Source organism: Pan troglodytes, chromosome 4 (assembly GCF_028858775.2).
Source record: "Pan troglodytes isolate AG18354 chromosome 4, NHGRI_mPanTro3-v2.0_pri, whole genome shotgun sequence".
NCBI classification, from domain to species: domain Eukaryota; kingdom Metazoa; phylum Chordata; class Mammalia; order Primates; family Hominidae; genus Pan; species Pan troglodytes.
This window is the reverse complement of record NC_072402.2, coordinates 21,256,863-21,274,570: the sequence shown is the minus strand read 5'-3', so window position 1 is coordinate 21,274,570 and position 17,708 is coordinate 21,256,863. Positions and strand designations below refer to the sequence as shown.

The 17,708-nt window shown below is 34.6% G+C and overlaps 1 protein-coding gene across 27 annotated transcripts in view; it reads right to left on the bottom strand.

Annotated features, from left to right (window-relative positions):
• MCTP1 (multiple C2 and transmembrane domain containing 1) overlaps positions 1–17,708 on the bottom strand; it is a 595,843-nt gene that overhangs the window by 160,121 nt on the left and 418,014 nt on the right. For 25 of the 27 annotated variants that reach the window (XM_054684985.2, XM_009448833.5, XM_009448834.5 and 22 more), the window contains 5 exons: positions 8,922–9,024; positions 7,098–7,200; positions 6,653–6,754; positions 6,198–6,272; positions 4,123–4,242 (listed from right to left, as the gene is read on the bottom strand). In XM_054684985.2, the coding sequence (XP_054540960.2) occupies positions 4,123–4,242; positions 6,198–6,272; positions 6,653–6,754; positions 7,098–7,200; positions 8,922–9,024 (503 nt within the window). Of the gene's footprint in view, positions 1–4,116; positions 4,243–6,197; positions 6,273–6,652; positions 6,755–7,097; positions 7,201–8,921; positions 9,025–17,708 lie in introns of those variants that run through there. The other 2 variants (XM_016954523.4, XM_054684991.2) reach the window with 2 other exon arrangements.

Genomic DNA, 17,708 nt, shown 5'->3' with positions numbered 1-17,708 from the left:
TGAACAGAAAGAAATGTATTTTATGACTAACAGTTAAACATTCAAACATGCCGTTTTTGGAACACAAGGTACTTTGAGGAGTTGACATCCCTTCATAATTCATGTTCATTGTTCCTCTAAGTAAAATATGTGTCTCCCTTTAGTTATTCTGTTAGGAATTGTACTTTAAAGGCAAGAGGACATTTTTGATAATGCACATCTTAAGATTTTTCATTAAAGTACCAAATTTAAATTCTACCTTTTTGTGCACTCTGACATTTTTGTCTGGCATTTTCATTAATTTTGCGACATACATAAATGTAGCTGAAATGTTAACTGATCAATACTTTGTCTCTCTCATGTAGCACTAGCGCTCCGTTCCCCAAGGACCACACAGCAGAACAGAAATTAAATGTGTAAAATATCAAATGTTAATGTTAAACACAGCAGCACTTACTGTATAACGACAGAAAAGGCTAAAACAATTCCAAATGGACAGATGGTACCACAAATTATCTACAATCACATTTAAAGATTAAAGTTTGTCCTGTAAAATAATTCTTTGACGCACACTGAAGTGTGTCCTTTTACTGATAGCTCAGTTGTCCAATTATTTTTGTGCTCATTACAGTGAGAAATGACAGTACTGAAAAGAAAGAGAAAATGTGCACTCTTTCTTCCCCCATGTTGCACCCACTGACATCCACAAGAACACAAATGTCTGGTCAAGAGCCTGATGAAAATTAGGCCCAATTTATGAGACATTTCCATGTCTACAATAGATGATTCCCCAAGACGAGCAGTGCCTTCTGCACCACACATGTCTGTGTTCATTCTTAGGCAGACAATATTCACAGTAAAATTTTAAAACCGAATGCATTGCACACAAAATAAGCACACGCCCAGAAACGTATCTGCTTATATTTTATCCATCACCTTCCAGACCAATGCCTGTCTCTAATATCATCAGCTGGCTTTGACTCTTCCCTGTGGCACAGAGGTAGTGTTAAGGAAGCTGGAGCTGTCCTAAGCCTGCATTTCTTGTGCTCTCTACTTCCACTGACATAGGGATTAAGAAAAAAAAAAAGATTTTTTACTTTTATTTCATTATTCTACATTTATTTTTGGATAGTAAAGTAGAAAAGAAAAGTTAAAATAGAATAGAAAAAAGGCACTTAAACATTATAAAGTTTACTGACTTGGGCCTAAAACCAAGCCACATAATGATAGAAATGCCTGTGCTCTGTGAGGCAGTGGCATTTATTAAAAAGTGGGCCAAGTAGAACCGATATTATGATAATAGACCCATGATCCATCAACAGGGCATGATGGGAACAATGTGTTTGTAATAATGGGGTACTGCTCACACCCTTCTCCTAATGGAAAGCTGTTCTTTTCAATAAACAGGCCTAAAATGTCTCTAGTTATGCAATGAAATCTTTGAAACATTTCATTTTTAAATATATAACTTAATATCTACAAGATGAATAAACATCCCAAGTAGTTTTTGTTCAGAGCTGCTGTGATATTAAAATTACAAGGTATATGTATTTTAAAAGCTCTTTTAGAAAGGAAATAATATCTGCTGTGTGGCCTTGGGCAAGCTACTTAACCTTTCTGTGCCTCAGTTTCTTCCTTCTGTATATTGGAAAACTAACACTATCTACTTCATAAGGTTGTTGGGAATATTAAATTTGCTAATGCATGTAAAACAGTTCCTTGACACATAGTAAGTGCCTAACAAATATCAGTGGTTGTTTTTGTCATTATTGTGGAAGGATATTTTTATATTAGAACTTAATCAGAGGTTAGAATAAATGATTGATAAGGAATTATGAAGTAGTTTAGAATATAAATGGAAACGCCAGGAAAATTTGCTACAATAGTACTAAGCTATGTTTATCATGATTTAATAACTAGCTTCATTAGAGCAAACCCTTATTTATCTGGCATCATTGAAGAATGAGTTTCTCCACATAAGAAAAAATTTCAGATTAACTGATTGGTTCATAGATTGGTCAACTGATTCTGTCAGCTATTTATACTGGGAGCTTACTAAGTGCTAGATACTGTGCAGATGAAGCTGGAGTACTAGGCTAAAAAGGCAGGGTTCCCATTCTTATAGAACTCCCAGTGCAGGTCTAATAAATGACATTTGATTTTGTTATTAGTTGTTTTAATCACATTCAACAGAATGTGATTCAGAGCTTCTTTTTTCCAGCGAAACACAGGTAATATTATGGGTTCTTCTCCAAAGTACTCTTACTGTGTTTTCACATTGTAGTTTGTGTTCTCTTTTTTCACCATCCGTGTCAGCAGGCCCCTTCCCACCTTTACTATGCCTGATTCCCTCTTTTTTTTTTTTTTTTGCAAGCCTCTTGCATTCAGCTTGTGTTTCACAGGACTGAATCCATCAGACACTGACTACCAGCTAAGAGAACTATTATTACATTTTTTCTCCAGTGAAATTTGACCCCCTTACAGTCTTACAGTCAAATCACTCAAGTAATATCATGTAAATGTACCTAAGTTGTTCAGAATTCCAGTGCCTGAGTTTTTTTTCTTTTTTAGAATCAAAAGGAAATTGCAAAAAAAAGGCTGCCATCTTGAATTTCATTTTACGCGAGTGACCTCCAGAAGTCAGAAGTTTATGAAGACTTACACAATACACTGTAAATGCTAAAGTGTTCAAAATGAATGTTGCTGAACAAATAATACAATTATATACATTTCTGGTTTTTTCAAATTTTACAAATAGCTGTGAGGAATGATTTTGGAAGGAGTGAATCAAAAATGGCAGCACGATCTTTACAGGACAGTTTTTTTTTGCATCTGTTATATGACCCCATAAAACCTGGAAGTAATAGTCTAAAATAGACACAGAAGCTCAGTATCATTTTTTCTCATCAATGTAAAAGTACCTTCTGGCTAGGGAAAAATCAGAATAAAGTTTGCTTAATAGTACCACAATATATTTATTATAAGAAAGAGCTACAAAAAGAATACTGAGAGAGACAGAGAGAGAGAGATTTTTTTTCTAAAACTTAACGATAATGACAATTGCTTTCTTTAGGGAGACAACAACACGTCTATGGGAAGCAGGCTGCCTAACTTTCTGGTAACTTACAACACAAAGGGACGTACACACTCTTTGTTCCATGTGCTCAGACATTAATGAAAGTCCCATACAAGGCCTGAGAGGAAGACAGAGCTCAAAGTACTAAACAGATGTGCATACGCTCATTTGAATGGTAATACTAAAATGTTGATTTGTTACTATAATTAAGGCTTTTCTTGTAAGTCCCCATAATAAAGTCGTATTCTGCTAAACTGGCAACTATAAGGAAGCATAAGGTACTCATATTTGAACAAACATGAAAATAAAATAAAGGATTTCAAAAGAATGACTCTACTTAAACTTCAAACTGAAATCCTGAAAAAGCCAAAATAATGTGAGAGAAGAAAATCCCAGCTAAAGCTCAGAGCAAAGTATTCTTTTGGATTTTCTAGCTCTGCCAGTTGGTCTCATCAGAAGTTTTTAAATAATCAAAGTAAAAGGCCACAAGATGAACATATTAAAGGACTCTGGATCTATCGAATTCTCACTTGTGACTTTTAAAAGCTAGAAATCTCAGAAATAATAAAACATCTCTTAAATAGGTCACATCCACTTCCAGTTGAATCACATGTTAAAGCATTACCAAGTAGCATTGGTAGCATTCTACTACCAATGATTTTCATATCTTGAAAAAAAAATAACTATAGGACAAATAAAATCAAATTGAGAATGGTCGAGATTATTACTATTATTATTTTTCACATGGAGGACTTTTCTTGGCTGTCCTATTGGGGTTTGGAATTATGCAATATGTAAAATTTTACTTTTTAACTGTCACAGAGAAAATGATACATTGGCTGAGATGTCTTGCGTTCCGGAAATCTGAGGGGGGAAAATGTATTCTTAGACTCAGACCTTGTACAATCCATCAGGTTCCTGCCCACGGCAAATCTGTCCAGTCAAGTCTTAAAATAGGAGTTTTAAAATGGCCACATCAACATAACTGTTACTATAGCCACAGAAACATGCAGCTATGATTACTGAATTTAATGAATAACAATGTAAGTAATACAGTATGATCATACCACAAAAGCAGCGAGACTCCTTGGGGGTGAATCCCAATCAAAGCAACTATTAATGTAGTATGCAGCATTTACCAGCACCATGACACAACGTTTCATTCTGATAAAGTTTCTTAGTAGCAGCTGTAAGGAAAATGAAAATATTATTATAATTTGCAAGACTAAAAACCATCAGATATACTGCAAAATTCTTCAAGCTTATTGTGACTTAAAAAGGATTCAGAAAGTTAATAAAGTTAAAAGAAAATACCAAACAATTTGGCTCACAAGTTAAGGAATTTATTTCTGAGAAAGTGGAAAGAACTGCCTTTTTAACTACATACAATTTTTAAAATAATGTTAACATGTAGGTTGGACTACCTTTGCTCACAAGAAAAAAAAATTTCTAACAGACTAAAATTTTTTTTTTGTTACTTACATACTATGCACCTTTATTAATTTTAAACTCTTTTATTGTGGTTTTAAGATTGATCAAATGGTTTAATTTCAAGACATTTCAAAGTGAAGTTGGAATGTTTTTATTTAGGGTCTTATAGAAAAACCTATCCAGAATTGCTTTTTTATAGACAACAAAATGTCTTCACCATTTTAGTAGAATTCCTCCCATTCTTACTATCATATTATCTATCTATCTATCTATCTTCTATCTATATCTGTATCTCTCTCACAATAAATTTAACCTATATTTTCTCATTATTTTTTCATAGTTTTGGAAGTAGGGAAAAATATATGGTAACCGAGTGCTTTACAAAATTTCTTATTAAAACAAGTATAGGAAAATTGATATAATTAGAAATTAAAATTTAAAATTAAGGCATGACTACAACTGTAAAAAAGAATAGCCCATGTATAATTTGATGGTTCGAAAAATTACCACAGCTATATTAATAATTAGAATAATTATATGTCTGCAAGTTAACATTTTGCTACTCCCAATATACTTCAACGCTGATCTGATATTTTAAGGAAGTAGCTATGTAAAGTTTACTGAGGTCATATGGAAAAAATATATATATGTGTAAATATACATACATGTATGTACATGCCAGTTTTAACAAGTGGCTAAAATTGAAATTCCTTGCTGGCAAAGTAGAGTCTATCTCTTAGTTTTCCTTCTTTGCCCCATCACCTTACATTAAGAACTACTTTTATTACTTTTATGTATAATTGTGGTGAAATGTTATTTACATTTCTACTTAGATACTGCATTTGTAACTCACATACTTCCTTTAAACCACCAAATACTCCATTGTTTTGCTGGATTTATTAAGAGTAAAAATCTATTTAGGCTTCTAATATTACAAAAATTATTAAATATTTCAAGGCATAAATATGTTCATTAAACATTTTAGCTGTAACAAATACATTTTAGTTTAGCTCTGTGAATCAGATGTAAACGTTTTTAAAAGGGGTGGTTTAGCACTTTTTAAAAAGTTAATATTAAGCCTAATTTAAAATTATAAGCAATAGATATCACGCTCAATTTAAATTCCCTTCATGATAGAAAAATCATATTTCCTGATTCTAACTTTCTTAGCTAAAAATAATAAAAGTTTACTTCTGAAAGATCATAGTTAAAATCTAATTAGCAGGAAGGTTTCCCTTAGAAGATGGAGCCTCCTCGCATCTGGATTAGAGGGAAGAGCTTATACTGGGCTCGCTTTACACACACCTGCATCATACCTGTGGGTGGTCTGGACATATATTTGTACCTCAGCTTTTGGTGTTCTCATTTACACATTCCATGGCAATCAAATTGCATTTTATGTTCAAAATGATCATTCTTTTGCTAACGCATGAATACATATCCATTATATGCATCACCTACAGTATCCCCTTTCCTTTCTGACCACCCCCATCCAATTTATTAGTTTGGTATTGTCCTCGTTTGATCTTTTAAAGAAAGGAAGGAAGGAAGAATCAGAAAGAATGAAAGAAAGCGCCATTTTCAATAAGTAGATGATCAAAAACTCCAGTCTTCCCCCCTCCATACCTTTAAAGTTTATTTGAATTTACTTAGATGTTTTACAGATATAATCAGGTCTTCCCAGAGGGATTAATCTTTTCTTGCTTTTTACCTGTTTAGAGAGTCTGTTTTCCTCTTCAATGTACTTCTGTTCTTTGGGTATTAATGTTCGTAAGCTGGCTTTCACCTATACATCAACATACGTGTCTGTTATGGATTAATATCTTACAAATGTTTACAAGTTTTTCACGCAGTTCAATTTGCAATAATTTCTGAAGTTTCAAAGTCCTGGCTGCTGTGCTCATAAAATATAAATGTATACAGTTGCACATGCATGCGCTTCCCTTTCTTATGCCGGCAGACAGCGGCCAGAACACAACCGCAGCAGCATTCGCCAACTATAACAGAAAGTGTGGGTGTGCCAGGCAGTGGCAGAAGCGTATTCTCCAGGACACATGAAGGTTTAGAGAAAATGAGGAATGACAGAAATTCTCTACAAATCAGGAACAAAAGCTTTCATGAAACTGAACTCTTTAGCAGTACAAAAAAGCCAAAGTTAAGACTTACAGCATTAAAAATCACATCTATTTCAAGATAGATGACCCCCTTTGTTGGCCCTGTCAGCTGCTTGTTTTTCAAGACGTAGGCTTTCTGTTCACCATTTTGAATCTGCGGGAAAAGGACATGACAGCCGTCTGTCTCGCGGTCTCTACTGAATACACTCCCTCAGTGACCTTTGACCCCCAGCTGCTGAAACTGACAGAGAACCCAAAACAACTGTGGCAATTCTGACAAGTACCTGTTCATTACCAGGATCAAGTCTGTCAGGAAAAATTAACTATCATGGGATTCAACATGGCCGTGAATTGAGTATGTTAAAATTTTTAGTGTTCTTATTACAGACCTTGGTTGAGAAATGACAGACACAGAGCTGAGAGTTTTCTTTTCTTTTTTTTTTTTTTTCCGTGAGCAAAAGCAACACAGAACACTGTGTCAGGTGAATAAAACTTACAGACAGCAATGGTATAGCAACTTTGCCCAGAAAGTCAGCACTTCGATCCCGATCTTCATCATAAACTGTCACTTCAAGAACTGAATGGATATCTTTAATGTTGCTGCATAATAAATATATGTAAGAAAAAAAGATTTCATCAGTAGGAAACAACAACAAGAATAGTTTTGAAAATTTAGATAGCTCCAGCTGATTTTGTGTGTGTTTGTAAGCATGCTATTTGCATACACACATACACAAGGTAGCTTGGTATCTGACAGAATTTCCCATAATGCACCTAAGTCAACTACAGTGATGGTTCTATTATCTGTAACTTTAAACACCTTGTAATTTCAAGTTATCATTTTTTAATGAAATATAATTTCCCATCTGAATGGGCACAGAAAAAGTTATTTAAAAAATCAAGACGTAGCACTGGTAGTTTTTAGACTTTCCCTTCTTCTAATTATCACAATTCATACCTTCCCATTATCCCTACATAAAACACCACCAGGTTTGATATCAGCAAAAGTTACAGTATATTTTATGTAATTACTCTTTTTTATAATAATAGGACATCTCCTGTTTGTTTATAGCTCTCACTAAATCATCGATGTAGTTTCTGTTAGATTTATAGTAAAAATTAACAAGCACAGAAAACAGAATGGAGAAAATGTAACATATAGTTATTGTACCACCCTGGAATTTAGAAATTAAGCAGGGTTCCATTATGTTCCAAAGACAACATATGTTAATAAACGACTGCGTGAGCTCTTCATATTTTTATTTCTGGAAAATAAGTGCAAATTGTTGACAGCATTTATTCTTTGATCAAACTGTTTACCAAGAAAACATGAATTAAGAGAAAAAAATAAAGTGAATATATTCATTACTGAAAAAATTGCAACCATATGTGAGGAGAGGCTTTATCAGGGCACAATCAATTAATGGCTTTGATAATAATCAAACCTATTCATTCAGTTACGCATTCTGGAGAAAAACAGTCTCCGCAATCTTCTTAGGAGTACAAGTCTCCTGACCAGGCTTTTATCTCTTATAAAAATGTGGAATTCCTTAAAAATAAATTGGTCAGACAGTTAAAGCTGATTAGTTACCGGCTCTTAAGCAGAGACATAATAAATTGATGAAGAATTTCGCAGTTTTTCATATACAAAAAAATAGAATTATGTTAGAAAACTTTAAAGAAGTACTTCTGTTTGGAGAATTTTCCTTTGTTCAGAGTTCATTTCAAAAGCCCTGTTTAAAAAACCGAACTTAGGAGTTACTATAGTGTAGCATTGGCAGCTTTTACAGTGTATGACTGAAAAGGTTTACAAACTTTCTAAAACAAAAGGAAAATTAACTTATAGGGTATTTTGGTATCTAGGACAATACTTAATATTCTCATTGTGCTAAAATGAAAAGAACCAAAACTAAAGCATCTGCCGAATTCGAGACTGGATTGTTTGCTGATTTCAGCAATGGAACAAATAGAGCTTTGTCTTCCTTGGTGTCAATGCAATTGGAAAGAATTTCAATAGAAAGTATAAAAGGAAGAAGCGGTATGGTGATTCAGTTAATGGAAGCAAAATCCTTAGCCAAATCATATAAAAAGCACAGTTTCAAAAAATGTCTGTGAAAACAAAGAAAAATGCCATACCCTTTCCCCCAGGTTTCACTTTCAGGAAGGTAGGAGGAAAATTCATTGTTGTTAGCAAAGGCAGGCCAGATGCATTGAGTTGTGAATCAGTTAAGAATAAACACACACATTTTTTTTAAAACCCTCAAAAATAAATCAAATTTAACACAATTTTGGATTCAGAGCCCAAAGAAATGCCTACTTACAACGTGAAGACTTTATTCCACTCAGGATTGAGATTTTTGTAGACAGTATGTGTTAGCAGTCTATCGTTGTTCAGTTCTACCACACAAAATGGGTCACTTTTTCCTACAAGAGATTTTTGGTAAATATTTTTAGTGTACATAGCACCCACAGTTCACAGTGTCAAGATCATGACCATATCTCTTTTGCAAAAAGTTTTATAGTAAACAAAAAAGTGAAGTACAATTTTAAAAATTAAAAAAAAGAAACCACCATCAAAATAGAGTTAGATGTAACTGGTTGATGTTAGCAATTGTTATGATTCATAGCAATTTAGAGCCTGAAAAAAGTAAAAGAGACAAAATTATATAGCTGGCACTTCAATTTGCAATTTTTTAAAGCAAAAATAATTCTATAACCGGCAATTATGATGGAGAATGTGATGCATGTCCATCCCTAAATCAGTTTTTATAGAAATCTGTAAGAGCCGTTTGAAAAGTTCAGCCCCTTCACTCTAAGGCATATATTTTTTCAACTCATCTGATTCACTATTAACTTGTAACAGGGATTTCTAATCAAATTTATTTTGGAAAAACTACTATATTGCAAAATTATAGTATTTTAATTGGACTAAGATTGAGTTACTTTCTTCTGAGATATCTATGACATCACAAGAAGGTAAATTAGACCCTCTGAGGCAGAAAAAAAATCTACCATTTGAAACTAAACATCAACAACCAATATGCATGTTAAAGAGCAGTATTTTTTTTTTCTATTCACTGAAAATAAAGGGTTTAGAAATTATCATCTGTTTATAACAACTCTGTCCTGCCATACTCAAATCTCATCCTTTCGGCAATTACATTTTGTGAAGTCCTTAATATTTTTGTAATGTTATGCCCTGTATTATAAGAACCCATAAAGTCAGAGGCTCTATGGGGCCAGCATTAATGATATTAGTGCAGCATGTAATTTGTTTGATACCTTATACAAATGACAATGAAATCAATATTTAGACAAAGCTGTCCAGAGGTCATATCTTTTAAACTACAATATTGATTTAGACTACATAAGAGGTTAATGTGCATATTATTAACTTTAATGATAAAGAATAATTGTTTTAAATGCATTGTGAATTGTAGTCACAGTAGTTTACACTTCTGCAAAAGCTTAAATATCATTGAAGATTTTCTATTAAATTTTAATGGGAAGGAATTCATTAGCTATCAGTGACAGATAAGCTATGTATTCCCATACAGCAGTGTATTTACTTTCCATATTGCAATTCTTAAAATGAGCTGTACAAACTTTGACTCACCTTTAATTTATTAACTTTATATTAAAAAAAAGATTTAATATGTGTGTGTTAGTTCAGTGGCCTTATATGTCCCAGGATAACTGCATAATTTAACATCATGGTAGTCTTCTCAATTTTGGGTCTTGGGAATAATTTTAAATAAAGAATAGAGAACTGGAAGTCTTAAAGGTCTGGTGAAAATTGTACTTCTGGCTTAGGATCTGTATTATCTTTTTTTCCTCCAATCGTCTTTATCCTCTTGCCTACATGTTACCACCCTCACTTTCAACTCACACACCCCATGGAAGATAGTGTTCAAAAAAGAATATTTTGTTCATTAAAACACATAGCAATAGGTTTTATGTGGCACATCAACAACTTTATTTTCTCCCACGGAATTCAGATATAAGCATAAACAGGCAGATTCAAATAGTTTTCCAAATAGAGTTAAATGTAAGATACTAGGAAACACCTTTCAAAATAACGGTGCCACATCTTAGGTAGGTAGTAGGTCACACGCATAGGAAATGCTGGGTAATGTTTTGACTGTCGGTTCAATCAACTAACAAATATTTATTACTTACCATGTAGCAGGCAGTGTTCTATTTGTTGGGGAAACAGCAGTGAATTAAACAATTTTTTAAAAATCCCTGACTTCATGGAGTTTACATTGAAGAAGAAGACAGACAATAAATACATTTTATAGTATCTTAGAAGGTGATAAATACTATGGGAAAAAATAAAGATGGGAAAGGTAAAAGGGAGTGTTGGTATGTATATGCAGTTTTTAAAAGGGCTGCAGAGAAAGTCGTGCTAAGACAGTGACATGCAGGCAAAGAAATGAAGGAGGTGAGTCTTGGGTGACCCAGAGGAACCGACAGTGGAAAGACCAGAGAAGTGGCTGTGCCAGGCATTTCCAGGAATATCCAGGAAGCCAGTGTGGCTGGAGGAATGTTTTGGGGAGACTGGACAGGTGGGGGGTTGGAGGGGTGGTAGTAGGTGACACAGACAGGTCTGGAGATAGTGGCAGGTCTCTGAAAAAACTTGGCTTTAACTCTCATTAATGGGGGAGGTTTTGAGGGATTTGATTTGAGGAGTGACATGCTCTGATGGCTGCTATTTGGAAAATAAGGTAGAGAAAGGACAATGGAGGGGTAGGAAGAAGAGTTAGGAGGCAATTGCAATAATCTAGGTGGTGGAACGTGGTTAGATTCTGGATATATTTTGAAGGGAAAATCAACAGGATTTGCAGATGTCAATATTTAATCACCTAATATACCCTCATATTATTATTTGACGCTGAAAAACAATTCACTGAGCTTAGCCAAGTCAGTTCTTTTTTTTTTTTTTCCAAGGAGAATAAGCATTCAACAAGGTGCTCAGACTAGATATTTCTAGAATCTGACAAAGAGGAAAGTTTAGGTTAAGGAGAAAGCAGGCAATTTTATGTTTACTTTTCTATTCATCTTTTCCTTTTAAAAAGTTCTCTTTTTACAGTTATCATTAATGGATGCTAACATCAGGTCTTTCCACACTATGTTATGTTTGACTTATTTAGGAAGTATCCTCCTGTCACTGCATGATTCAAGGGCAATTAAAAATTAACAGCAATTTCAACCAAAATACTAGTAAATGTACAACATCAAATTCTGCAAACTTACCACTAAAAAGCATGGACTATAGTTGTATTTTTAAAAAGTGACTACACATAGTTAATATGCTTATCTGGTTTGCTAAATAATCCTTTAAATGACTGGCTTTTCAGACCTAAATTTTACAGCTTTGATTATCTGCCACTTAAACAAACAAAACCAATCAGAGAAATACTAGTGATGGACCTAACCATTAATTATCTCCTTAATTATTCCTTCCTTTCATCCTTTTATCATTCCATTCAGGCCCTCTGATAGGCTGCTCTGCTTGCTGGGAGTACCTGGGTTGTGGGGTTGACTCTAGGATGAAGTTGATGTCTCTAAAGTGCACTATATTCTGCAAAGTTCCAGACAGTGGTATAAAGAAGTCCTCTGTACTGTTTTTATTCAATACCGTGTGGCTAGAAGTGCAAAGAATGAAGGCAGCATCCAAAGTTGAAGGATATTTTGTTTCTGATAATTTTTGAGAGCCTAAATATATGAGAACACAGATTATATAATCTATTTTTCTCTCTCTCACTCATTTTTGTCACAAGACTAAAGCAGACCTGTGGGTATCAACTGGCTCTTCCTGAAGCCCCATTATTTTGGCTAAAAAGAGTCAATCCCTCTCCCTAGCAATGCTAGAAACTGGAGAATTTGGTTTGGATAGAAAATAGAAATGGTGGCAGTGCTGGTTGAGGGCCGGGGCTGTGGGATTGATTGCTTTAACCACCATGACAGCTAGGAAGGAAATCAGCGTTCCTTGAGGACACGGCAATTTTCCATGTTGACAATTTTCTAGAGAGAAATAGGAATGCTTTTTGAAGCATTCATTACTTATCGAGTGGCTGCTCTGCTCACCCCAGAATTATAAGTATGATTAAGACATAGTCCAGCTCTCAAGGCATGCACAGTTTAGAGGACATGATAGACATGTAAATACACAATTATGAGGCAGAGTTGTAAGGGTTGTAATAAAGGTAAGTGAAGGGTGCAACAGGAGCAAGGAGAAGGAGGCATGCCATTCTATAACTCCAGAACATAAAGAGGGAAAGGAAGCAAAGACTTTTCCAGTGGCTATGACTCTGGTGATCTATGGTGATTGTACAGCTCTATCACAGTGCTTTTAAAAGTGAAGGATAATGACATAAAAAGTAGTCTGACATTTTACGATGAGGAATATTTTGCTTAAATGTATTTGTATATTCCTTTAATAGTCTCTATAATACAAAAACCTAGATATGAGTTACCTAACTACTATAAACTAGATACATAAAAATATTACATGAAGACTCATACTTTTATCCATAATCTAGTTAAATACTAAGGGCTATTTTTTCCTATGGATCTTTGTTTTTTTTTAATCTCCCATGAGAATTAACACTTGAGAGACTCTTTTACCCTAACTCATAAAACAGAATCTATAACAGAATTTAAAGCATATATTCTATTGCCCCAATCCTTTTTTGGGGGTGAAAAGCCATTTCTACAACAATAAAACAAACATCAGAATTGTCTCCAATGGGCGTCTTTTCTGGCAATCTTCAAAACGGCACCAAGGATTAAATGGGGTGCACTGACTGGCTAATTCTCTCTCACTCTTAGTCCTTGCTCTTTGAGGTCACGACACTGACATATTGATAAAGAACTGTGGGAAAGTCTGTACCGCCCCTGCTCACTTGCTACCTGTTTTGTGGGCAAGTGGATGACTTCAGTTTGTACAAACTACTGGTTTGAGCATTAAAGTGACTCAAAAGATACTGAATGATATTCTTGCTCCCGGAATATAGAGTTAATCCTGATCCATCAGTGGTGGGCTTTGTCCAGGGTCATTTTGCTGCTGACAAGTAGCACAGTTTGCTGGATGTGATGTGTTATAAAAATGTGTGTGTATGGGGACCCAGTGACCACCTCTTTGTTGCCAGGTCTGAAAACACAGAAGGCTTTCAATAGCATGGAAAGCAATTCATACCCATGGGGGCCTTTTATTTTGGGCCTACCTTGTACAAATTAAGTTCTTTCATTTAATTTTCTCAGTTGCCACAGTTTGAAATAACTATATTTTAATCCTTTAAAAAATATAATCAAGGTTGCCATCTATCCCTTATAGAAACTGGAATTTCAATCATAACATATAATAATGTTATAGTTGAGGGAATTCCATCGTGTCCACCAGAACAGAAAGCAGCATATGTTGAAGACATCTTCCATCCTCCTTTTATCACTGGAGATGGGGCTTTGACCTTATCCTTTTCCATCAACTGACCTAAACATATTTTAAACATCTGATTGGTAGAATTATATTAACTCACACTTTTAACTAGGTCCCCACTGGGTCTGATTCTGGGACTGAATAATAATAATAAGACTTCTTTTTTCTCATTGAGTCATGAACCAGATTTCATTATGGCAAGAAAATTGACACCCTAGAGTTGTGGCTTTCAACCTACTAGATCTAATACTTTTTTTTCATATTGAAGATTTTGTAATGTCCTTTTCACTATCCTGGAATAAAACTGACTGACACACAATTTCAAATTTTAATATAATACCAGAACTGTATTATAAAGGAGGACTAAATAGAAAGTTGTTTACAATGAAATCATACATTGACTTATTCAACAAATATTTATTGAGTGCTTATTATGTGCCAGGCCATATGAACAGAAAAGGGAAATGTGTCTGCTGTCTTCCAATTTACTTATAGTGGGAATGGAGGAGAAAGAGAATAAATACCGAACATGGTTACTAGATATATTGTATGTTAGAGAGTGCTACGTGTTAATTAAAAAAAACAGATAAAAATAGAGTAAGAAAAGGGGTTTGGAGAGGGTAGAGGAGGGGCACTGCTTATAGATTTAATTGGGGTGGTCAGAATAGGCCTCATTGAGAAGGTGAGGTCTGAGCAAAGAACTGAAGGGGGTAAAGGAGTAGCCAAGTAGAAAAGTGGAGAAAAGTAGAGAAACACTTCTGGAGAAAAGTGATCCAGGTAGAGAAAGAGCTAGACCAAAAGCCTGCTGTGCTTGAGGCCTCTGATACTGGGGCAGGGTGTGCAATGGGAAGGTTAGTAGAAGATGTCAGAGAAGTAATGGGGAATAAGGTAATTAAGTGCCTTGGACACCATCTTAAGGTCTTTGGTGTATACTGTGTGAAATGGCAGCCATTTGCAAGGCTTGAATCAATAATACTATGTATTTCAGGATGCAATCTAGGCTTAGACAATCATGAAACAGATTTTAAACGTAAATCAATAGCTATATTTAAATGCAGGATTAAATTTTCATTATGTAAATTTTCATTATGTAGGACATTTAGCATCCCCAACCCCAGCTACCAAACACCAGTATGCTCCCCAGTCATTATGGCAACTAAAATTCCCTCAAAAATCTCCAAACACCCACTGGGGCAATACTACCCTCCTCCTAATTGATAATCATTGTCTAACAGCAATAATTCTTAAACATTTTGATCTTAGGAACTCTTAAAAATTATTGAGGATCTCAAAGAGTTTTTATGTGGGCTATATCTATCAAAATGTACCCATGTTAGAAATGAAAACATTAAAAATATTTATTAATTCATAGAAATAATAAGTCCATGACCTGTTAACATTGGAGTAATCAAAGATTATGTAGCCCTTGGAAAACTCCATTGTGCACTCATGAAAGAATAAGAATAAAAAAGGCAAATAATATATTAGTATTATTATGAAGATAGTTTTGGCTTCAGAGATCCCTGAACGGGTCTTGGGGATTCCCCAGAGGTTCCTGAACCACACCCTGAGACCCAAAGCTAATGGAAATAGGTAAAGCTCAATGTAAATATGAATTTATTTCCCCTGGGATATAGAACTATCTGCAAAAGAATATTTACAGAATTGTGTGTAACTAGAGGCATTCTTGAGTCTTGGAATTGAACCATATTGATATATGTTGGGAAGCTCAAAATTTATGACAGAAGAATAAGAAGGGAAAGGAGACAGATGAGAAACTGGAAAAGAAAGAGGAAGGAGACTATGGGACCTATAAAATGAGAAGAGGCCGTGAGAAAATTATGCCTAAGCTTTTAACAGCTTAGATAAATTATGGTAAGAACATTTAAATACTTCATTTTCAATTCATATTTAATATAGAAACTATATGCAAGTGATTCATTACAAGCTTAGAAACACAAAAGTTGTTTGGTCTAAAATGAGAATAAAAATACATTAGAAGTTCCTTTGTTTTTGCAAGGCTTGTTAGATACTTTAGGACTTATAGTAAATATATACTCAATTAGACCTTCCTGCAGAAAAGCATGAGGCTTCAGATAAGCTTTCCTATAAGTAAATTAATTAGCTGGAGAGATCTTTTGCAGTGAAATAACTTTTTTATGTTTAAAAAAATTAAGTCCTCTATTAGGTGATTAAACATTTTAAATATATTTTTAAAAACCAATTAAAGGCAATAACTGAAAATTGTCATCTGTTAAGTCTTTGCCTTTAGAATAATGTCTTTGTCTCTTTATTCCTCTTTTACAAAATATCTCATCCAGGAATCTGTTATTTATCTTGGTAACTGCTACAATATCTTAGAATCTGAAGGCTTGGAAATAAATCTTAGAGGTCAAGTTCAAAACTTCATCCAGGGCTTGCATCATCTCTGCAACCAGGTGGTCCTTCAGGCTCTGCTTCGAAAGTTTTAGTAATGTGGAAATCATTACTTCTACAAGAATCTTTGGATCTATTTTTTGTTGGCAAATGTAATTTGTGGAAAATGTTTCTTCACATCATGTATAAAATTATGTCTCTGTAGCTTTTTATCTATTCTATAATTTGCCTTCTGTAGTAATTAGAAAATCTTAATGAAATGATAGGCATGAAGGGAGGGTACAGCATCTATCACATAGGGAATATGTGATCAATGTTCATTATCTGCTGTCCTCTGCTGGACACTGTGGATGGCTTGCTGAGCATCCATTCCAACTACTTGCTAGTGTCTCTTCCTGATCTATAGAGGATATTAAGCCTAAAGTGACATTTCTAGATTCTCTTGCAGCTAGAGATGTAGATGTGATTTAGGTTGCATGAATCAGATGTTCTTGCCTAAGACTTGATATTAGAATTCAATTAAGTGAGAGCACATGGAGTTAATTTTACTGCTGCAGACTGCAAGCAGGGGTCATGTATCAGTTGTCACAGTGTCTTCTCAACTCGTTAATGTCAACAACTCCTTGGTTCTGCCATGTGGCTTTAGTACTAACCTCTAGAGACTGAACTTAGAGTCTCTTTTCTTAGGCCCTTCCTGCCCCCCAAAGATTCTGTGATTTAGTTAATATTTTATTATAAATCCCCTTCTGATTAAATTTTCTAGAAGGAAGTTTGCTCTTTGGACCTAAACCTTGGCCATTAACCGTCCTTGCTAGCTCTTATCTACATGCTCCTCATGACAGGCCTTTGGATAATTGATAAAAGAAATCATATGTCCTCAAGTTCTTCTTTTCTCCAGTACAAATATGTCAGTGGCTTTTGTGGAAAGATCTAGATCAGCATGCCTGCCCTGCCATTTACAAGCTGGTGTGTGTGTGTGTTGATCATGGAAGAGTTACCTAACCTCTCCATGCCTCTTCAGTTTTCCAAATTATAAAGTGGGAATAACAATAGTCCCTAATAAGGTTGTTGTGAGATTAGTCATATATGATAATTCTTGCACCAAGCTCAGGTTAGTGTGTGACATGTGATCAGGGCTCAGTAAATGTTGTCATTATTATTGTTATTATTGTCATTCCAGCACTATTCTCAATTGATGTGATTTTAAAACGCCAGATATACCAGTTGAAAATATATTCTGGTTAGTCAATGTCCTTCTTTAAAGAGTATTCACAAACTGGATTCATACCCC